Raw genomic sequence first — 24822 nt, 5'->3', positions numbered from 1 at the left:
GCATCTGCTGTGTACAAACATCTGATAGATGTCTCCAAGATGTCAGTTTGACATACATTCTAAATCATAAACATCTTAAAGACATTTTCTAAATGTCTATTTGACAGCTGATAGGAAACTTTCTATAGACGTATTGCAGATGAGCAAACACTAAAAAATACGTCTTGTAGATGTAAATGCATGTGATGTACATGTGTTATCAAGGATATTCATTTACACAGTGGCTGTCATAACTCGTTTCCTAACAGATTTATTTAAACATACATTAAATAATTAAGATATCACTAACAGGTAAAGTAAAATATAACGAGTATATTCTAATATTTCGCGAAATGCTCTTTTCTGCACTTAATTTCTGTAGCAAACTAATGGGCTGGGGACACTGATGACTTGCCTGAGGTAAATGAAATGCTATGTGACATTTTGTTTACAAGCTGTTTTATTGACATCTTTCCGCGGTTGAAAAACTGATTGAGCGATCATGTGAGATGTTCATTCATGTTTATTTCGTGTTAAAACTAGTAGTAAAGAGGGCTCCACGCAACCATTTGAACTTAGGTGTTTATGCAGCTATCTGTCACGCAACGTCAAAGAGCATCAAAACGGCATTTATTGTTTGAATTTCCTGAAAAAATTGACACAATTTGAAAGATGTGACTTTCTTTCTTATCAAAAGTAACAATAAATAAAACTGGAAGTTTCCAATTAAGTTTCACTTGTGCAGTAGTTAAAACAATGCAGTATTTGTTTGCTACACATGTGTACCGAACCGAAAGACCCATACAGAAAGTTTCTGGTACAAATACGTGTACCATTAACCCCCTAATATTTCACTATTTTTACTGTATTTTTGATCAAATAAATGCACCCTGCTGAGCAGAAGAGGCGTCTTTCTAAAACCTTAAAAAAATCTTACTGACCCAAACTTTTGAGCAGTAATGCAAGTTAAAAATTGTACTTAATATTTATGAGTGTGAATTATTATTAGCATTGTTATTAGAGTACTTAATCGTTAGCACCAGACAGCAGTATCCTGAAATCAGTTTCAGTAAGGATGCTAACTGTGAACGCTATAAACAGCAAGGCAGCGCTCTCTTGTTTCGTAACGGAGCCCATAAAATTACAGAAAGAGTGTAATTGTAGATAATGTCTGCACTAATGTACTTGCTTTAATCTTCAGTGCTGGAACTGATAAAGAGTGTTTTTCACCTCAAGCGTCACTTCATTCTCGCATCTCTCTGCAGGTCTTAAAAGGCTTTCCTGAGTGTTTACAGGCAGATATTTGTCTACATCTGAACAACAGTCTCCTTCAGGGATGTAAGGCTTTCAGAGGTGCGACTCAAGGATGTCTGCGTGCTCTCGCCATGCGCTTCAAAACCACCCATGCTCCTCCTGGAGATACGCTGGTGCATTGCGGGGACGTCCTCACCGCGCTCTACTTCCTGTCTCGAGGATCCATTGAGATCCTCAAGGATGACATAGTGGTGGCCATTCTGGGTAAGAGAGCATGAGCTTGTTCTAAAGGAAGCAATAAAAGAAAATGACATTATGTGAAAAGCAATGCAAGACTGAGTTTAATTATATATTATACATTATAAAGTATAAAAATAATTGGACTCAAAATATTTGTAGTTGAAATATTGCTTATTTGATAAACGCAAAGTAGCTTTGAACCAAGCAAAATGAACTATAGATTATATAAGATAATAAACACACGATTACGATAGATATGGTCTGTATGTGATTTTTTTATTAGATGAATGTGTACATCTGAAATGCTAATTTGTGCAGTGATATAAAAGGCTATAAATAGCATATTTTAACAACAGTAAACGACCAAATTCCACATGTGATCGCAAAAGGAAGTTATTACAAACACTCGATGGTGGTTTGAAGTGAGTTCTGAGTAAAAGTGCACTATTAATCTCATAAATGGTCTTATGAAGCATGATGCTAATATTAGCTCTAATGCAGCTGCAGAACAGGTCCAATTCTTCTTCATAATGCATTTTATCATAATACTTCACGTAAGGTTGCAAGAAATGTTTTGTTGTATGTATTTAGAAATACTTTTGATAATAGTTGGGTAAATGTATACTGGGATTGAAGCGATGTGGCTTGGTAAACGTTTTATTGCCAGTATAAAGACTGATAATGGCTGAATAAAAACAAAAGAATAATGATAAAAGAATAATAAGGATTATGTCTCATACCTGGCGGAAGTGTGAAAGGTTCTGTTTCCTTAAACTAGTTTGTCATGCATTTATTTATTTCAACACATTTACAGGTAAATCATAGTATTTTAAATTTGCGATTAATCATGATTAATCACAGTCCATGACTGTGATTAACGCGATTAATTTTTTTAATCGATTGACAGCACTAATATACAGTGAGGAAAATAAGTATTTGAACACCCTGCTATTTTGCAAGTTCTCCCACTTAGAAATCATGGAGGGTCTGAAATTGTCATCGTAGGTGCATGTCCACTGTGAGAGACATAATCTAAAAAAAATCCAGAAATCACAATGTATGATTTTTAACTATTTATTTGTATGATACAGCTGCAAATAAGTATTTGAACACCTGAGAAAATCAATGTTAATATTTGGTACAGTAGCCTTTGTTTGCAATTACAGAGGTCAAACGTTTCCTGTAGTTTTCACCAGGTTTGCACACACTGCAGGAGGGATTTTGGCCCACCTCCACACAGATCTTCTCTAGATCAGTCAGGTTTCTGGCCTGTCGCTGAGAAACACGGAGTTTGAGCTTCCTCCAAAGATTCTCTATTGGGTTTAGGTCTGGAGACTGGCTAGGCCACGCCAGAACCTTGATATGCTTCTTACAGAGCCACTCCTTGGTTATCCTGGCTGTGTGCTTGGTCATTGTCATGTTGGAAGACCCAGCCTCGACCCATCTTCAATGCTCTAACTGAGGAAGGAGGTTGTTCCCCAAAATCTCGCAATACATGGCCCCGGTCATCCTCTCCTTAATACAGTGCAGTCGCCCTGTCCCATGTGCAGAAAAACACCCCCAAAGCATGATGCTACCACCCCCATGCTTCACAGTAGGGATGGTGTTCTTGGGATGGTACTCATCATTCTTCTTCCTCCAAACACGTTTAGTGGAATTATGACCAAAAGTTCTATTTTGGTCTCATCTGACCACATGACTTTCTCCCATGACTCCTCTGGATCATCCAAATGGTCATTGGCAAACTTAAGTCGGGCCTGGACATGTGCTGGTTTAAGCAGGGGAACCTTCCGTGCCATGCATGATTTCAAACCATGGCGTCTTAGTGTATTACCAACAGTAACCTTGGAAGCGGTGGTCCCAGCTCTTTTCAGGTCATTGACCAGCTCCTCCCGTGTAGTTCTGGGCTGATTTCTCACCTTTCTTAGGATCATTGAGACCCCACGAGGTGAGATCTTGCATGGAGCCCCAGTCCGAGGAGATTGACAGTCATGTTTAGCTTCTTCCATTTTCTAATGATTGCTCCAACAGTGGACCTTTTTCACCAAGCTGCTTGGCAATTTCCTGTGGCCCTTTCCAGCCTTGTGGAGGTGTACAATTTTGTCTCTAGTGTCTTTGGACAGCTCTTTGGTCTTGGCCATGTTAGTAGTTGGATTCTTACTGATTGTATGGGGTGGACAGGTGTCTTTATGCAGCTAACGACCTCAAACAGGTGCATCTAATTTAGGATAATAAATGGAGTGGAGGTGGACATTTTAAAGGCAGACTAACAGGTCTTTGAGGGTCAGAATTCTAGCTGATAGACAGGTGTTCAAATACTTATTTGCAGCTGTATCATACAAATAAATAGTTAAAAATCATACATTGTGATTTCTGGATTTTTTTTAGATTATGTCTCTCACAGTGGACATGCACCTACGATGACAATTTCAGACCCTCCATGATTTCTAAGTGGGAGAACTTGCAAAATAGCAGGGTGTTCAAATACTTATTTTCCTCACTGTATATATATATATATATATATATATATATATATATATATATATATATATATATATATATATATATATATATAAAATATACTAAAAATGAAAAAACACACAACAAAATTGCAAAAATTTAAATGTAAATGGGAAATATAAAATACATATATGAAATATAAGTCCCTTATGTTTATTGTTATTCATGCTAAAAAAAAATACATACATATATATATATATATATATATACATATATATATACACAAACACATAAGAGCAATTGAATATATGTGTTTGTGTGTATATATATATATATATATATATATATATATATATATATATATATATATATATATATATATATACACAAACACATAAAACAATTGAATATATGTGTTTGTGTATATATATATTGAATATATGTGTTTGTGTATATATATATTGAATATATGTGTTTGTGTATATATATATATATATATATACACACAAACACATATATTCAATTGCTCTTAGAAGAAGATTCAGAGAGTAGATCTCTTATAACATTAACTGAATATCCCTGCCTTACATATTTAATTAAGGAATCACTTTTTCACTTATAAATGACTATTTTAATCAGAGGTGGACTATTTTTAAAACCTTGTATAATATCTTTCATTATCCTGTTATCTCTCGCTGTGCTCTTTGTTTCTTGTGATGGATGTTTGCTGAGTGTTTTAGAAGGAGGCAGTAGTGCAGTAGCTGTTTGCTGAAACCGGTCTGCAGACATTAGTGTGTCACAGTGGCGTCCTGTGGAGGACTTTTTGTCTCGTCGTGTTGTTTGGCGATGCAGGAGTGGGCACATGCTGTATCTCCCAGTGGGCAGATGTGCCATTGTCCTTGCATGCTTAAACACACACTCCTGAAACCTATACATTATTGTTCTCTAAGTTAAATGTCAAACAGATGAGCTTATTCTACAAACAATCCTGGGTTTCTGCATTGTGTCTCGAACCTGTGTCTGATAAGAAGAGGTTTCTGACATTTTTATTAAGTGGCTCCCGCTGGATGTGTTTGACATCTTCAAAGGCATCACTGCATCGTCTCAAAGCTGGACTGGGCTTTTTATAGCATATTGAACACAACTGAACATTAGATAACACTAAAGAACAAAAGAAAAAGCTATAGATCCTGGCTGATCTGAATGGACTGAATACTAGATTACCAGCAGTGGTCGACCATATGGGTTTTTCAAAGGCAGATGCTAATACTGATAATTAGATTATGGCTGATATGCAATATAGGGTACAGTTTAATTAAAACAAATGAGATGCACACATATACACTACCACTCAAAGCTTTGGGGTCAGTACATTTTTTAAAGAAATTAATATTTTTATTTTATTCACCAAGGATGCATTCAGTTGATCAAAAGTGACAGTAAAGACATTTATAATGTTACAAAATTATATTTCAAATAAATGCTGTTCTTTTGAATTTTCTATTTATTAAAAAATCCTGAAGAAAATAGATACTCATTGAGATACTATAATATTTCTTATTAATAATTTTGAATTCGTTTTTATTGTTATATTTTAACAATAAAAACGTATTTTCGTTTTTAGGAATTTTGTTTTTGTCTGTAAAGTTTTTATTAATTTTTGTAAATGTTTTATACATTTTTATTTCAGTTTCAGTTATAATGTTTCATTCCTATTTTACTTTTAAGTTTTAGTAGGTTTGTAGCATTTTTATCAGATTAGTTTTTTTTTAAATTGGTCTATATAGTTTTATACATTTTTATTTCAGTTTTAGCTTGAGTTATACTTTTAGTATCACGATAAATGAAAATAAACATCAAGATAAATATCACAATAAATGAAAATGAGAAATGTTGCCTCGGAAACTAGCTTTAATAAAATAAGTCTTCTATTTCTTCTATTTTATTTCAAGTAACGAAAATGTTTTCTTTTATTTTTAATTTACGATAATAATGTAAACATTAAAAAATCTGACCCCAAACCTTTAAACAGTAGTGTACATCGACTTAATTTAAAGGATTTTTATACATTATACTTAAAATTCACCAAAATATTTGAAACCAAAATTTGTGCATTAACCCATTAATCAGTCTATCACTATTTACTACATAATGAACACAGCAGAGTATACTGTATACATATTTTTTTAAAAGTCAAAACTTTTGGCATTCAAATAAAATTATATGTCAAAATAGAGGTTAAAATCACAGCTAATGAAAATGGAGGGTTAAGTCAAAGTACTGCATTGTGGGATACAGTTTGAGTAGTAGCAGCAACAAAATACCTTAAAGCAATTCAGGTCACTATGTGTGCATCTTGGTAATGACCTCTGCAGATTTTCAGTCATATTTCCATCTACTCAAATAGGGAAAGATGAAAATCAATCAAATTTCGCAATAACATGATAAACTGTGCTGCTAAATCTCTCTAATTTTCCGGCTGCTCTAGATAACGCACATGCTGTAATGCAGGACTGTAGCCGCAGTATTGAGCATTATGATTTCTCCCGATCAATGCACACAGATAATCTGCATACTGCACAAATTATAAGAGTACAAAAGGTAGTATGTTATTCCGAACACAATCTTCCAGTCATTAGTTTGTGTACTAAAAGCGAACCCTGGTGTTGTGTAAAACAGGAGCCGTACAAGCTTAACATGTGCAGTTAATGGCAACAATAATTAGCCAGCACTTTTCCTCCTGATGTCAGAGAGCAGCGTGTGTCTGACAGGTGGTTTCTGAGCTCCAACACCATTTAAAAGCACTGTTTTCTCATCTGATGAATATTCGCCGCCTGATCCGGCAACATAATAGGGTCAAAACAAAGAACGGCGCAGACGGCCGTGGGGAAAAAGTTCTCAAACCTCACAAAGCGACTATTTATGCTGAAATGCTGGCGAACTGGTGTTGAACCCTGAATGTTCGTTTAATAATGTTCTCGGGATCCATTAAAAAGAGAAAGTGCTTCTCATCTCTCCTCTCCCCACAGTGCATTGTGTCTGCTTCTTCACACGGAGATATAGAGAGGTGTCAGATCCCTCATGAACAGCTGTGTCAGGCGTTTTAGCCGACTGAGTTGAATGTCACCTGCAGCTCGGTCACGTCTTGCTTATTTCAAGCAGAATCGCTCCGAGGGCCTGACATTTAGCCAGTAAGCGGCCCAGCTGAGAGCCCGATGATTTTTGAGATAAACTATAACTTGAGTGAACTTTCGTGCAGTATTTTGGTGAAGCTTTTGCCATTTTATATTAGATAATGATTAGGAAAAAATTCAAATTACACTACTTTTGAATTTACTGAAAGAAACAGCAGTCCTTGAAAAACAGAGTAAAGGTTGAGGTACACTACCATTTTTACTTTTTACTTTTATTCAGAAATTCATCAAAATAAACATTTATAGTGTGTGATTAAAACAGTCATTTATAAGTGAAAAAGTGATTCTTTAATTTAAATTCTAGAGCAGGTAAATTCTGTGTACACTATTTGTACTGTTATAATTCTTATTAAATATATATATATATTTTTTTTTTTATACACTACCATTCAAAAGTTTGGGGTCAGTAATATTTTTAGCAAAGAAATTCATACTTTTATTCAGCAAAGATGCATTAAAATAATCAGAACGTCTTGGTTACGTATGTGAAGGAGGAATGGAGACGTCACGTCGGATGACCGATGAAATTGGGATCTCAATCTCAATTGGGAGACCAATCCGCTTCGAGTGTAACTAAATGAGCCAATGGACATTGGCATGCGATTATTGCATCCAGCTGCCGCTGATCACAGCGTGAGTATAAGAGGCAGCAGGTGCACCGGTGACCCGGCAGCTCAGCGGTGATACAGCGACTGTGGCGACGGGACGTGACGTCTCCGTTCGCTCCTTCAGGGAACGAGGGTTACATACGTAACCGAGACCTTCCCTTTCAGTCGGTCACTCCGAGTCACGTCGGATGACTGATGAAATTGGGATCCCTACCAAAGCGCCACAGGAGCTGCCCCTTCCAGTGCCCTGTGTAGGCTTCCTGATCCTTCCTATAAGGCAGACGATAGGGCCGGGCTCTACACAGAGAAGGTCAACTACTGTAGCAACCCAAACAGTATGACGTGGATAACACTGGTCATACATTTAGACATGTGAAGTAACCCTATTGCACATGGAAGTCTCTGAGATGGCTTAGGCTGCATCATTAGAGACGGCAGAATGTGGTCTGCCAGGGGAAACACGGCTCTAATAAGCATACCGTGGAATACACATATGGGATCCCAGCAGGGTCTCTCATATGGGCACTAGCCTCACACCAGATTTCAAGAATTCATTGGCTGAAAGGCCTGGCACCGGATGCTCCGCCACATCCGGACGCCGGAGTGCTGGAGGACTCGACAGGGTTTGCCTGGTTAAGGAACTCTCTGGAGAATTAGGCGTAAGAACGCTGCAAGCCGACTCTGAGCCGGGCCTCTCAGTGCCTGGTTGAGGTGAGAACACAGAAGGAAACCGGTTTGAGACGTAGGCTATAAAACCTAGCAAACGTGTTGGGAGTCGCTTGACCCGCAGCTCTACAGATGTCTGCTAGCGAGGCACCACGAGCCAGCGCCCAGGACGATGCGACACCCAATGTTCCCTCTAATTTTTTTTCTTGCTGAGCAAAACTTTTCTCTATTGGGTGGACATTTCAGCCACCTGAGCAGAATTCTTTATACCAAACCTGTACAGAACGCACACAAAAAAGTGTGTAACTTTTAATGTGCTATTTATATTTGATTTGACCCTTGATGTAACTAAATGATGCATATTTTAGGTTATCTGAGAAAATATTTTTAGAAAAAAAAATTCTGTCGTTCAAAAGTTTGGGATCAGTACATTTTTTTAAAGAAGTTTCTTAGGCTCATCAAGGCTGTATCTATTTGATAAAAAATACTGAATATTATTTCACAAAATAATATTGTGAAATATTATTGCAATTCTATTTTAATATACTTTAATATATAATTTATTCCTGTGAAGCAAAGCTGAATTTTCAGCGTCACGTGATCCTTCAGAAATCATTCTAATATGCTAATTTATAATAAATGTTGGAAAAAGTTGTGCTGCTTAATATTTTTTGGGACCTGTGATATTTTTCAGGATTCTTTGAGAAATAAAAGTTTAAAAAGAACAGTGTTTATTCAAAATAGAAATTTTGTGTTACAATATACACTACTATTCAAAAGTTTGGAGTCAGTCAATTTTTTCTTTCTTATTTATTTATTTTTTTTATTAATACTTTTATTCAGCAAGGATGTGTTAAATGGATAAAAAGCGATAACAAAGACTTATATGGTTAGAAAATATTTATATTTTTAATTAATGCTGTTCTTTTTAACTTTTTATTAGCCTAATCAAAGAATCAAAGAAAAAAGATTCCAAAAAATATTAAGCAGTACAACACTGATTATAAATCAGCATATTAGAATGATTTCTGAAGGATCATGTGACACTGAAGACTGGAGTAATGATGCTAAAAATCCAGCTTTACATCACAAGAATAAATTACATTTTAAAATACTGTATATTCAAGTAGAAAACACTTATTGTGAATTGCAAAAATATTTCACAATATTTACTGTATTTTTAATCAAATAAATGCAGTCTTGGTGAGCAGAAGGAGACTCTAGTATCATTTAAAAAATATTACATACCCCAGACTTTTGAACTGTTGTGTACGGTTAGGCACTTCATTATTTAATACATTTCTTTAGTTCTGCAGTAATGATATGCTGCATCACAGCTGTCATGTTACTCAAAACATGTCTTGTTTTCAGATGCACACAAGAATCAATAGAGTAAAAGCAGCTATAAATTATTAAATATATTAATAAATATAAGGAAGACAAGACTAATTACAATTCAGTATGCAAACAGAGTAAAGAAAGAAGACCAGTTAGAATTCAGTTCGCAAATACAACAGTGAAAATTTTACAGTCAGGCTTTATTTTTTTCAGTTTCCTGAGAATAACATTTACAGAAACTATACAGGCTAACATGATCTATTGTTCCACTCAACGCATTTTAAATCACAAGAACATGTAAAATGCTGTATTCTCATTGTTTCTGCATGCTTTATGAAGGTAAACTTAAGACTTTTTAAGATCAGTTAAGGAATAAAATTTCCATCCAGTGTTATTTTAGTTTCACTGAGATACTGTTACAGTTTTTATTGATATTTTGAATTAGCTTTTATTTTAGTTTTAATTAAATGGTAAAGTTTTATGTTTTTTTTTTTTAATTATGTAGTAGTAGTTTTATGTTTTTGTCCATTTTAGTAGTTTATTTATATGTCTATATACGTTTTACTCATGTTTAATTCGTATTGAATTTTCCGTTTTATTTCAGTTTGTCTTTTATTTCCAGTACTGAAATGGTTTTTGTAGTTTTAGTTTGTTTTTAGTTTGTTTTGTAGTTTTAGTAGTTTTACTTTTGTAGTTTTCGTTTTCAATTTCTCAGAAAACATGACTTAAAATCTTCATTTTGCTTCTCAAGTAAATAAGGAAGTTTAGATATTTGTACTGAAAACAAGACGAAAATACAGAGGATGATGTTCATTTTTTGTACTGCATGTGACATTTAATGGCATTTTTTTATAAATGTAAGATTTTTGGCTCTGATTTAATACCTTTTTAAGGCCTTGATTTGTGAAAGTGCAAATTAAGATGTTTTAAGACCTTATTAAGTCCAGCAGAAACCCTGGCGATGAAGCCTTTAAAGAAAAGCAAGAGAACAAATAGTTGTTATTCAATGAGAGCATACAGTGGGGCAAAAAAGTATTTAGTCAGCCACCAATTGTGCAAGTTCTCCCACTTAAAAAGATGAGAGAGGCCTGTAATTTTCATCATAGGTATACCTCAACTATGAGAGACAAAATGAGAAAAAAAAATCCAGAAAATCACATTGTAGGATTTTTAAAGAATTAATTGGTAAATTCCTCGGTAAAATAAGTATTTGGTCACCTACAAACAAGCAAGATTTCTGGCTCTCACAGACCTGTAACTTCTTCTTTAAGAGGCTCCTCTGTCCTCCACTCGTTACCTGTATTAATGGCATCTGTTTGAACTCGTTATCAGTATAAAAGACACCTGTCCACAACCTCAAACAGTCCAACTCCAAACTCCACCATGGCCAAGACCAAAGAGCTGTCAAAGGACACCAGAAACAAAATTGTAGACCTGCACCAGGCTGGGAAGACTGAATCTGCAATAGGTAAGCAGCTTGGTGTGAAGAAATCAACTGTGGGAGCAATTATTAGAAAATGGAAGACATACAAGACCACTGATAATCTCCCTCGATCTGGGGCTCCACGCAAGATCTCACGCCGTGGGGTCAAAATGATCACAAGAACTGTGAGCAAAAATCCCAAAACCACACGGGGGGACCTAGTGAATGACCTGCAGAGAGCTGGGACCAAAGTAACAAAGGCTACCATCAGTAACACACTGCGCCGCCAGGGACTCAAATCCTGCAGTGCCAGGCGTGTCCCCTGCTTAAGCCAGCACATGTCCGGCCCGTCTGAAGTTTGCTAGAGAGCATTTGGATGATCCAGAAGAGGATTGGGAGAATGTCATATGGTCAGATGAAACCAAAATAGAACTTTTTGGTAAAAACTCAAAAGAATGCTGAGTTGCATCCAAAGAACACCATACCTACTGTGAAGCATGGGGGTGGAAACATCATGCTTTGGGGCTGTTTTTCTGCAAAGGGACCAGGCCGACTGATCCGTGTAAAGGAAAGAATGAATGGGGCCATGTATCGTGAGATTTTGAGTGAAAACCTCCTTCCATCAGCAAGGGCATTGAAGATGAAACGTGGCTGGGTCTTTCAGCATGACAATGATCCCAAACACACCGCCCGAACAGCGAAGGGTGGCTTCGTAAGAAGCATTTCAAGGTCCTGGAGTGGCCTAGCCAGTCTCCAGATCTCAACCCCATCGAAAATCTTTGGAGGGAGTTGAAAGTCCGTGTTGCCCAGCGACAGCCCCAAAACATTACTGCTCTAGAGGAGATCTGCATGGAGGAATGGGCCAAAATACCAGCAACAGTGTGTGAAAACCTTGTGAAGACTTACAGAAAACGTTTGACCTCTGTCATTGCCAACAAAGGGTATATAACAAAGTATTGAGATGAAATTTTGTTATTGACCAAATACTTATTTTCCACCATAATTTGCAAATAAATTCTTTAAAAATCCTACAATGTGATTTTCTGGATTTTTTTTTTCTCATTTTGTCTCTCATAGTTGAGGTATACCTATGATGAAAATTACAGGCCTCTCTCATCTTTTTAAGTGGGAGAACTTGCACAATTGGTGGCTGACTAAATACTTTTTTGCCCCACTGTATACTGTACCTGACATCATCTGATTCATAATCTCCGCAGAGTGCGAGCGCTGATAATCCGCATGCACAGATTCTGACCTAAACTGACACCGTTTGCACAGACACGCTTAGACACAATCAACATCTGAAATCCCGTGCAGACGCATGCTAGCACATACACACAGACAGATCTCGGTCACAGCAGTTGTGCAAACAATCCAACATTTGTCCAAAAATATCATGCATCTGTACTGTAGACTTATGATATGGCAAACCTGAATGTGTCCTTTGTTCTCCAGGTACGAATGACATATTTGGCGAGATGATCCACCTGTATGCGAAGCCCGGTAAGTCAAACGCAGACGTGCGAGCGCTCAGCTACTGTGACCTGCACACCATCCAGAGAGAGGAGCTCCTGGAGGTTTTGGACATGTATCCAGAGTTCGCTGACTACTTCCTCACCAATCTGGAGCTGACCTTTAACCTGCGGGATGACAATTCAAAGGTACTTCCCATCAACAGCAAGAAATGATACAGAATAAATGAAATGAAAACATCATTATTGTGTGTTGTTGGGATGTTCTGCTCAGGCCACTTATTCACAAGCCAGTGATTCTGACGGAGAGGAGACCAAGAGCCGAAGGAAGATCTCCTTTAAACGCAAACCATCCAAAGGTGAACATGATCTGTTAATTATATTGAACCATGCTACTTTTGCAGAAACTCAAGGGTGAAATGGTTACAATTTCCAGTTTCAGTTCAGATTACAAAAGACTTTACAAAATGCACCATAATGTATAAAAATAATAATTATTATGTAAAGAAGTCTCATCTGCTCACCAAGGCTCTATTTATTTGATCAAAAATGCAGTAAAAACAGTAATATTGTGTAATACTACTACAATTTAAAACAATTGTTTTCGATTGCGATATATCATAAAATGTCATTTATTCCTGTGATCAAAGCTGAATTTTCAGCATCATTACTCCAGTCTTCAGTGTCACATGATCCTTCAGAAATCATACTAATGAGCTGATTTGCTGCTCAAGAAACATTTCTGATTATTATCAATGTTTAAAATAGTTGCGCTGCTTCAAATTTTGGTGGAAACTGTGATACATTTTAATAAATTATATTTTCAGGATTCTTTGATGAATCGATTCTTTAAAAGAACAGCATTTATTTGAAATAGAAATCTTTCGTAACATTATAAATGTGTTTATTGTCACTTTCGATCAATTTATTATGTTCTTGATGATTAAAAAGCCTTAATTACCTATAATATATATATTCCTCAATCAAATCCGAATTGTTTGAAGAAGCATTCTTGCAGGATAAACTGTTATTTTTTACAGCTGTAATCATGATGAACATCTATATCTCTGGTGAGCTCTTAAAACACTGTGGGGACGTTTTAAAACGCTTTACGTGGAAAAACACTTAGCATGGCTTAAATGCACTACTACAACAACAAGGGAGAACCACATTTATGGTCATAAAAACAATCTACTCTGTACTCCAAGGAGAAAGACAATATATTTTATGTGAAGTGTTTTTGACCTCATTGGTGCCTATTATAACACTGCTTAATGTACTGAGACAGTGACTGGAAACACCATTTAGTTTTTGCACCTCACTGATCATAAATACTCTCTCTGAGCTCTAAATGTCTTCGTTTTGTATACTATACTAAAACAACGACAAATAAAAAAAATCACATTTCTGTAATGCTTAACAATGATTATGCCATTAAATAGTATTTTCGCTTGACAATTTTGGCTAGAAAAGTTGTGGGTTTTATTATTACTATTTATTTATTTTTGTACATAACAGAAAATAAGGCATCAAAATAATCATTAAGGTCTTCCAGAGTTGTCTTTATTTATAGTGGGTAAATTAAATTACACATTGACTAAACAAAATGCTTTTAGTTTTAGGATAAAAATTCTATTTTAATATTATAATTTAGTTGAATCTAATTTAGCTTTTATGGTAAAATTAAGTTGTAAAAAGCCGAAAGTTATTAATAATTGTGTAATTATAATTCTATAATATACAATTAAATAATTATATATAATTATTATATTGACCTACATTAATCAACATTTTGGCTTATATGTCAAAAGAAAATATTAAAAATAAAAACTAATATTAAAAAAATACAAAATTAAAAATATATATTATAAATATTATATAAATTATAATATATCTTTATAATAAATTACTTTGTATGAATGATTTTGTCTTTTGGAAAATAATATTTTATTAATATTAAATCAAAATGTAAGGTTTGAACAATATATATTGAACTAAACTAAAGAAAACTAATACATTTATGTTTTTAGTTTTATCTTAAGTGAAAATTCTACCTACATATTATAGCTAATTTAGCATTTGTTTATTGTGAATTAATAATAAAATAAAATAAAATAAAATAAATGGCATGCTATTAAGTAACATTTTAATTTATGTCCAAAAAAAAAACATATTGACTTAGTATATATTAATTTTACTTGGTATGAATGTTTTTCAATGTGTTTGGAAAATATTGTTTTTGGTTCATATTAAATCAAATTAATTTATGGTTTGAACCTAACTGTGTAACTTGAGAGAAAATTTATTTTTAAAAAAGTATATAATTTGAGAACAACTAATAAATTTGTCTGTAACAAATTAGATTTTGTTTTTTTGTAGGTCCAAAGTACTGTATATTTTTTTTTCAGTGTGCTCTGGAGCTCTTTCTTTTCATGTTCGGACGGTGTTGTTGTTTTCCATGGAGTCTGTCCCAGAATTGATCTCAAGTACATTTTGTACCTTTGACCAATCGTCCCGTAGGAGGAAGCCTGAAGGAAACAGACAGCGAGGGCAGGAAGGAGCGGCGAGAGTCTCGTCTCAGCTCTAAGAGAAGTTCAGAGGACCGTCACACCTCCAGAGAGGAACAGCAAAGGCTTCTGGGAGCAGGCATAATAGAGTATCCATCAGTACAGAGCTACACCTCCACACCGGGCTGCAGTCCTCCTGCTGAAGACACGGAGAAGACATATGATGGTGAGGATTCAGTGTTAGTTCATGTCAACGCTGTTCTTGTTGTCTGTTTCTGTGGCATAACGCTGGGTTTCTACAGCAAACCTGAAGGGACAAACACACAGCGTAAAATCACTCCATAAAGAGCATCCTAATTCATTCCAAAAAGAGTCTTATTTGGCCAGATGCACATGGCTGGGAATTGGAGACAAATGTCAAAGTCAGTCAGAAACAGTGAGTGAAATCAAGTCTAGAGGAACATTGTGCTCATTATATGGTTTGTTTGTGAGACATCGCTCTCCTGTCTGTTCCCAAAAGCCCATTTTGCTTAATGAAGGTTTGAGTCGATCTCATCGAGTCTGACTCGGGCATTTCAACAACTTCAGTCAAAAAGAAGAGAAGGTTCCCTCAACTATCACAAACATCTTCCATTTACAAACACAGCTCATGTCACTAATGAGTCATCGTTCGTTCACAAATCTATCGTCACACTATCAAGACTATCATCTAGCCATTAAAATATTATAGAGCAGGTCATAACTGGAAAAACCTCAGTGTCCTCTAAAAGTTTGGAAACAGCCCAAGTTTCAATATTAGCATAAATCCTTATTTCTTGGCATACAGGTAATGTTTTACTTGAAGAGTAGCATTTATTTACTAGCTCTAATATGTTTTGAATTATTTTATATAATAAATTACTTTCCTTAAATGAAATGTTCTATTAGTTGTCACTTTTCAATGTAGAATCATCACAAAATAATAATGATTTACGCTGATAGTCCAAAACCCTACACACTTTTGGTGAGCACAGTATATTTCACTAAATGATTAATATTTTTTAAACTAACAATTTCATATTTGATTTTAAATATTTGTTGACCTTGATGGCAACATATTTAACATATTGATAATAATCATACATTACCAATGTGCCATGTTCCGCAGTTTTTAAATTATATTTTTATATAAATGTATTTATATGTGTACATATAAATGTATTTATTTTTTACCTTGATGGCAATATTAATAGCCAACTTATAGCTAATATTACTACAGTACCAATGTGCCAGGTTATGCAGTTTTCAATAATTTTGTATTTTATATCATTAATTCTAAATATTTAGTTGATGATTTATATTCTTTTTTTTTACCTTAATTGCCATCTTAACTTTTTTAATTTAACTGTATATTTTCTAACGTTGATTCTAAACTTTTTAATTATTTAAATGATAAATTATTTACACTTCTCTGTCATTTATGTGTAGCGATGCCCCTGCTAAACCTAATTTTCATAAATCTTCAAGAACAATCTCTGCCAAAAACAATAGTAGTATGTAAAAAAGCATATTGACCTTCACATGTTTTAAAATACTCTGTATATTCTGTGCTTTCAGCGAAGAAGCAGCAGGCTTTCAGTTTGATGGATGACTTCAAAACAAACAAACCGTTGTACATTCGCCCTTAAAACTTTTCAGACATTGTTAGTCCTTAAAACACTGCTCGACAGGGTATAAAAGGAAAGCAGAGCTCGGACGCTAGAAAAAAAGTATTGATCGATTCGGTCTGTTCCTAAATCCAGGCTAAAGCAGCATGATGAGCGAGAGGGAGAGAGAGAAGTAGATGCCACGGTAAAACAGGGTCTTTCAGGAGCTTAATGCACAGCGTGGCCCGTTTTACAGGCTTTAGGAAGATCCGCCGGGCAGCAGCTCTTCCCTAACTCTCCTCGCCGAGCACACAGTGTTCCCTCCTGCGCTACAGCCACCAACCACTGCAAAATCACCTCCACGTGCACAAACACACTCAACTCAACGTGATTATCATGCCATTGTAATACTAAAGCAATTGTACATCCAAAAATTTGAATTATGTAATAATTTCCCTTCGTGCCGTCCTGAACCCGGGTCGCTCTCTTTTCAGTATGAATGAGGATTGAGACTGCTAAGCACCAAAAAGGACAAAAAAGCACAACAAAACTGGTAAAAAAAAGTGATACAACATCATATTATATATATATATATATATATATATATATATATATATAAGCCATATAAAGTTGTGCTCATAAGTTTACATACCTTGCACAATCAACAAAATAGTCATAATTTTACATCAAACATTTTAAAAAGCAAAAAAATTAATGCAAAATTACAAAACTTATTAAAAGATGCATTTACAGTAGGAAAAAAATATTTATTAGAGAATATTTGAGTCACTCAACACACACAAAATAGCTTATTCAGGGCAGTACTAAAAAAATAAATATTATATTTTACATTACAACATTTTCATTTTGCAAACATGCAAATGAAAAACAAGACTGGTGCATATAAAGTTTATAAATATAAGGGTGACTAAATGACAGAATTGATGTATTTATTAATTTATTATTTTGCCTATCCCATCTATCCCTTTAATACAGTAAATATATAATTTATTTAGTCAGCTTTAGTGTATGTTAGATGTTGGTAAAATTGCCAGTCGTGGATAAAGCAAACTGAGCTCTTGCTGTAGGCATGTTCCTTTCAACTCTATTCATGTAATACACATGATACATGATTATGTACAACACTTCGTCTGATGTGAGTAGACATAATAGGGGTCAGGCAAGTTCCCCTGATGATTTAAAGCTTATGTGTGTCATTTTCTTTTAAATGTTAAAACACTTTCTTCTATGTCAGTTACTGTGTTAATGTGCAGACCAAAGTTCACTAAAACCATAAAATAATTTTAAGTGATTTTAATATATATTTTTATTTTATTTCAAGTAACAGAAAGTTTTTTTTTCTTCAGCTAGTTGCCAAGGCAACATTTTTCATTTTCATTTAGTTTATCTAAATGAAGTTTGTTTTTTATTTTAATTAACACAAAAATAACTAGAAGTAAAATTAAATAAAAATTAAGAATTATTATTATTTAATAATTATCATTATTATTGTTATTTATTATTCTAAAATTAATACATATTTATTCATTTAAATGAAAACCGAAAATAAAATTAAAACCATAATAGTATCTCAATAGTAAAATAACACTAACTTTAAGGAAGGCTGCTTTTTATAGAGTGTAAATGCTGTGGTGCTTTAGACATTTTAAACTCATCTATATGCTATTTTACTTTAAAAGTACTTTTAGCAGATTTATACATTATACATTTAAAAGGTCTCTTCCAGGATAATAAACCAACACAACTGATGCTACTTAGCTTCAAGGCTCTTAAAATGCCCCAGCCTCCCATTTCAATCTGCACTTTCCATGGTGCTTTTAAAGAAAACCTCGCTCATCGCCCTGTGCCGGTCGCGTCAGGCATCTTCTCAGTGTCCGATCATCCATGAAGGTGAATCTGTACCGGAGGAATCTAATTTCTCTACACGGCCTCTGATCAGACAGAAATTGGCTGCAGCCGCTGTGATCAGCGTGTGCTTCTGGCTCTGGTAGGAGCAGGTGTGTGTGAGAGATAACCACTGGCTTTAGTGTTTCTATTAGTCCTGAGCCTCAGCGATAGGAAAGTCACAGCAATACAGCACCAATACAAGCACTAACACAGAGACAGAGGCCCTTCACACGCACCTGAGACGCAAACTCTTTCTCCGTTTCTTCCTGTACAGCATCATTCTGCTTTTCTTATGGGCCACAGGTGTGTTCTTAGGATCACCTACAACAGAGAAAATCAATGCTAACTGAAAATAAATCATGCAAATGTAGCATTTGGACCAATCAGACACACGATTTTTCATTTGATTTAACAAATTGAATTAGTCATTAGATTAACAAATAGACACAGACCCAATACGCATACTTGGTGCCAATATGTCTGTGAATGACTCCAGGCCCCTGGTTACCATGACAACCAGAACATTTCAGCCAGACCAGATAAACTTTACGACCTAAAAGTATGTAGAGAGAATTTTCCTCCCTACTCAATTCTCTCTAAAACCAACACATACTGCTATAGGAAATGACTTCTTTCATTAATTCATAGACGATTTTTTCTACGACTTTCCTATCATGCATATTCCCCATGTCTTTGTGTATGATTACTACCTCCTTGTATATGGTTTTATGTATTGTATACTGTTTTATGCATGCTTATGATAGATCACTAGTTTATATCACCTTACTTATACCATGTTTGGTCTCTTATCAATTCGTCTCCGGATGATCTACTTGAGAGTGTATATTATATGTTGATACCTATGCAACATATTAGTATTCTAAGAATCTTTAATAGTTTGTATATCAACTTCCAATCCAGTTCATATGCAAATTACCATGCTCTCAGACAAAGGGTCATAAAACCCCCCAGTATTTCCAAACTCCCGCTTGGAAATTCAGCCTTTCTCATTGGTCAAGCCCATCCTGAGAGGCGTGACTCTTCTCAGACCTTAAAGGGCTCATGCACAGTTCCGCCTCTTCTCTTCTGCAAAAGCTTTTCTGCTAAATCTCCGGATTGCTGCCCGTGTGGAGAGCCTGAGCCGGTACGGGTGTGCCGGTGGGCTCCAACATATCCCAGTCTGCGGATCTTTTCGATTCTGAGATGATGAGGATGTGAGCTAGAACTCTTCTGGACCCTTAAGTTTTGCGCCAGGCCTTGCGGCCTTGACTTCCCATTCAACTCCTCGGACCTCAGCAGATCTCTTTCGTAGCCTTTTTTTCACTTTCTACCTGGGAAGAAACTCCCATTACCACCAAGCCAGAATAACATCTTTTGGAGTTCATCACCCTCCAAACCCGGAAGAACTTGAAGAACTCCAACACCACCAGGGCTGGACTGGTAATCGGACATACCGGGCATTTTCCCGGTGGGCCGACGCACTGAAGGGGGCGACAGAATTTATTTATTTATTTTTTGCCAAGGACCATCACGCAGGGACTACGAGCAGCCAGTGGCCCATTGGTTTGTCTCCTGTATTGACAGCGTAAACCACCCAATCACAACACGCTATAAACAGAGCTATGAAGTGTTTTGCTCCGCCTATAAAGAACGCTTCACCCCAACTTCTTCCTCGTCGGCTTTTCCCACGTTTTCACAGCAGCTTTATCAAGAACAGGCTTGCTCTGTGGTGAGTGATGCGGCGTAAAGAGCCAGGAGGAGGAGGAGAGGAGAGCAGTTGAATCAGTAAAGTGCTTGATTCGGACTCGCAACGGCAGGCATCTATCCTGTGTGCACACGCCACTAGAGCAGAATATGCAAACACTTCTAAATAAAACGTAAATTTGTCCACCGCGATTTTTTGGCCAAGTCATGTCAAGTGTGTTCATAGAGGTTTCCATGGGCCAATGCGAATAAATCTAGATTTAAAATCGAAAAGACATGATATTGTCAGACCTGACGTTTTTATTATCCAAAACAACTAGATGCAATGATACATATCTACACTACCCGTCAAAAGTTATTGAACAGTAAGATTTTGAATGTTTTTTTTAAAGAATTCTCTTCTGCTCACCAAGCCTGCATTTATTTGATCCAAAATACAGCAAAAACAGTAATATTGTGAACTATTTTTATTATTTAAAATAACTGCTTTCTATTTGAATATATTTTAAAATGTAATTTATTCCTGTGATGCGCAGATGTATTTTCAGCATCATTACTCCAGTCTTCAGTGTCACATGATCTTCAGAAATCATTCTAATATGCTGATTTGCTGCTCAAGAAATATTTATTATTATTAATGGATTCTTTGATGAATAGAAAGATCCAAAGATCAGCATTTATCTGAAATAAAAAGCTTTTGTAACATTATACAATACACCATTCAAAGATTGGAGTCAGTATAATTTTGTTTTGTTTTTGGGAAAGAAATTATGGAAATTAATACTTTTATTTAGCAAGGATGCTTTAAATTGATCAAAAGTGATGATAAAGACATTTATAATGTTACAAAAGATTTCTATTTCAGATAAATGCTGTTCTTTTGAACTTTCTATTCATCAAAGAAACCTGAAAAAAATTATACTCAGCTGTTTTCAACATAATAATAATAAATGTATTTTGAGCAGCAAATCAGAATATTTGAATGATTTCTGAACGATAATGTGACTGGAGTAATGATGCTGAAAATTCAGCTTTGATCACAGGAATAAATTACATTTTAAAATATATTCAAATAGAAAACAGTTATTTTAAATAGTAAAAATATTTCACAATATTACTGTTTTTGCTGTATTTTGGATCAAATAAATGCAGGCTTGGTGAGCAGAAGAGAATTCTTTAAAAAACATTCAAAATCTTACTGTTCAATCACTTTTGAATGGTAGTGTATATTATATATATATATATATATATATATATATGGTGGTGGGCCACCAGGACCAAAAAATGCCAGGGCCGATTTTTTGTCCCAGTCCAGCCCTGAACACCACCAAACCTTCAAACCATCAGAACTTTCATCCGAGACTGCATCCAGACACTCGGTCAACGACCAAGGCAATGCAAGTATTGCACATTTAACTAAATGAAACAGAGGTTTAGTACAAGTTATAGACCCCGTTATAAACGGCGCTGATGGTTTTACTCCAGTGGTTAACTGACTCTTTCCATAACTGCATTCTCTGTTTCTCTAATGTCTTCATTCATCCACTTTAGCTCCCCTTTTGTATATACGCGCGAGTGTATGTATGTTTCTTTAGATTAGTTATGAGTGTTAGCGTTTAGTTAATAAAAGTTGTGTGCACAAATTACATGAATTTCTGGTTCTGCCTTGCAAATTAATGTCCCTTTACGATTTTTGATCCATACTACATGCTCTAATGCATTAACACTTAGGAAAGTATTTTCTGTGGCCATGAAAATATCCTTTCTTAGAGTTGATATGAACTTACACTGAATGGTCACTGGACGAACAGATCAGTTGATGGCAATTTAATTCTGCTACAGTTATTACTGTCAGCCGATATAAATAATTGTAATTAATCATAATTCCTTGTAATTATTTATATACAATTCCCTTTTGAGCTGATTTGCTACACAAATAATGTTATAGTTAAGATAAACAGACTTATCAACTTTTTGACCCTGTAAAGCCTAGTGATACTACGTTTCTAAGACATTTAATATGATACGATACACTTTATTGTCAGACCGAGTCTGAAATTTGTCTTGCGTTACAGCAGGTTCACTCAGAATTACAATACTTTAATCACATAAACAAACCAGACTAACAAGACTTTCTTACACATAACAAAAAAAATAAAAAATTGGAATCTCCGGAGCAGGGGCCTCATTTATAAAGCGTGCGTACGCTCAGATTTGGTCTTAGAGTGTGCGTACGCTTAAATCTACGCCAGCGCTCATATTTATAAAAACTGATGATCGTAAGATCAAATTTAGGATGGTTTCTGCGCAACATTTTATAAATGAGTCCCCAGATTTACTTTTTATATGAGTTATTCAACGCTAATACAGCTTGATGTACAAATGAATTCTTTAACTTAATTCGACTGTATCTTGGGACCTTGTACCGTCAATTGGATGGCAAAAGTACAAATTCATCATACAACACATGATTAGGTTCAGAGACAATATTATTGTAACATGGCTGACGAGACGTGAGACGTGCGGATCCATTCGCAAGCTTTTATTAGGCAGAGACGTGGTCGTACAGGCAGGGTCGAAACAATGGCAAACAGGCATGGCAGGGACAAGACAAAGAGCAATCCTAGAGCAAGCAAAGGTCGACGATCGGCGAACAGTGTCCAGAGGGCAAGGCAGAGAGATAATCCAGGGAACGCGGGCTAGAAATCAACACAGGAAACCAGGCAGGGAAAACTATCCAGGGCTTTGTAGAGTAGCTACTACTAGGAGAGCGGTAATTGCATACAATACTCGGCAGTGTGGCAGAGAAGGTCCAGGGTTTAAATAAGGTGTGTGATCAGTGTGTGCGTGGGATCAGGTGTGCGTATGATTAGTGCCTGCAGCTGTGTGCTCAATTAGTGCAATGGATGATGGGAAATTGAGTCCAGTGTGCTGTGTGCTGTGAGAGTCCATGTGGTGTGTGGTGACCTCTAGTGGTGAATGAATGGGAGTGCAGACCAGATTCGTGACAATTATCAGCTAATCTTACAAGATTATTATGGTAAAATAGTTCATATGCTTTTGAAGTGGCTGACCCACTATTTTGGAACACATTTTTAGTAAGTTCATTAGCTTTGTTTTTAGACTAACAGATAAACTCATATACCAGACTGAATTACAGTACTGCAAGACACTCATGATTACAGACATAAAAAATAATAAAAGAATCTGCTTTCTTGCTCCAAATGACCTCAATCTACGGAGAAAGTAGATTCTTTGCATTGATTTTTTACAGATACTATCTATATGATCTCTCCATGATAGTTTGTTGTCTATCCATACTTCTAGATACCTGTATGCTTCAACTTGTTTGATGTTCTCTTCATGTATAACAACAGGTGTTGTATGAATGTCAGGAGCAGGCCCAAATACTATCTCATTATAGTCACACCACTCGACCAATCTGATTACCCCCAGTTGATGCTGTTCTGAACACTCTTGGTTATTCAATAATGTTATTAACACAGTATCATCGGAGTGCTTTAGAATATATTGGTCAGTCCTGTTTGATCAACAATCATCTGTATACAGAGTAAATAACATAGCAGAGCTTACACAACCCTGAGGTACACCAACATTTGTTTTTACTTCTGTTGACAAGACATTGTTCACTTTAACTCTTTGGGTTCTATTGGTAAGAAAAGAGATGTACCATTTAATTAAGTATGGATTCACGTCTAACTGCATTAGTTTAGACACAAGGGTGTTAACTTGAATTGTATCAAACGCAGATGAAAAGTCAAGAAATAATACTCTAATATAGGAGTTTCATTTATCTAGATGTTTAGTAATGATATGCACTAAGGCAGCCACTGCATCCTCGGTACTGCTACCTTGTTTATATGCAAACTGACACTGATCAAGTTTCCCTTTGACATTATTAACCAAATGTTTAAGTAATATTCTTTCTAAAAATTTGCTAATTACTGATGTGACAGCTATGGGTCTATAGTCATTGCCTTTGGACAGAGTGTTTTTGGTATCGGTTTTATGATTAAAGTTTTCCATATTATCAGAACCATATGTAAATCAATGGAAGCCTGAAAGATTGGTTGCCGCACTGGAGCTAGTTCACAAGCAGAGCTCTTAATAAGGCTAGGGGCGCACCCATCCGGACCAACAGCCTTTTTGATATTAATAGACCAAAATGTCTTCTTAACTTCCTCAACATCGATAACTGTCTTTTGGGAAGAAGACAGTACAATGTTAACTAGATCATTGTTGCTTGTGGGTTCAAATCTTGTAAAAAAAAAATGGTTTAGTTCATTAGCAAAACTGACTATGTTGTCTGTTACAATACATTTGTTGGGTGAGGATAAACCTGTCATCTTTTTCATAGTGTCCCAGACTTTCTTATTGTTTTTGGTCCTGAAGGCTTCTTCTAAGCGTTGTCTATGAGCTTCTT

The 24822-nt window shown here is 35.6% G+C and overlaps 1 protein-coding gene and 1 long non-coding RNA gene across 3 annotated transcripts in view; one reads left to right on the top strand and one right to left on the bottom strand.

Annotated features, from left to right (window-relative positions):
• Positions 1–24822, top strand: part of LOC131547108 (potassium voltage-gated channel subfamily H member 7-like) — a 112835-nt gene that overhangs the window by 74962 nt on the left and 13051 nt on the right. Inside the window, exons 9-12 of the mRNA XM_058787407.1 lie at positions 1243–1497; positions 12618–12823; positions 12909–12993; positions 15155–15367. Coding sequence (XP_058643390.1) covers positions 1243–1497; positions 12618–12823; positions 12909–12993; positions 15155–15367 — 759 coding nt within the window. The remainder of the gene's footprint in view (positions 1–1242; positions 1498–12617; positions 12824–12908; positions 12994–15154; positions 15368–24822) is intronic.
• The window catches only part of LOC131547112 (uncharacterized), a 59686-nt gene continuing 47534 nt past the window's right edge, over positions 12671–24822 (bottom strand). For both annotated transcript variants that reach the window (XR_009272845.1, XR_009272843.1), the window contains exons 9-11: positions 18911–18995; positions 15134–15340; positions 12671–12802 (exon numbers count right to left, since the gene is read on the bottom strand). This is a non-coding gene — a long non-coding RNA (uncharacterized LOC131547112). The remainder of the gene's footprint in view (positions 12803–15133; positions 15341–18910; positions 18996–24822) is intronic.

Source organism: Onychostoma macrolepis, chromosome 09 (genome assembly GCF_012432095.1).
Source record: "Onychostoma macrolepis isolate SWU-2019 chromosome 09, ASM1243209v1, whole genome shotgun sequence".
Classification (NCBI taxonomy): Eukaryota; Metazoa; Chordata; class Actinopteri; order Cypriniformes; family Cyprinidae; genus Onychostoma; species Onychostoma macrolepis.
The sequence above is the reverse complement of the archived record's forward strand: the minus strand, read 5'-3'. Positions and strand labels throughout refer to the sequence as shown.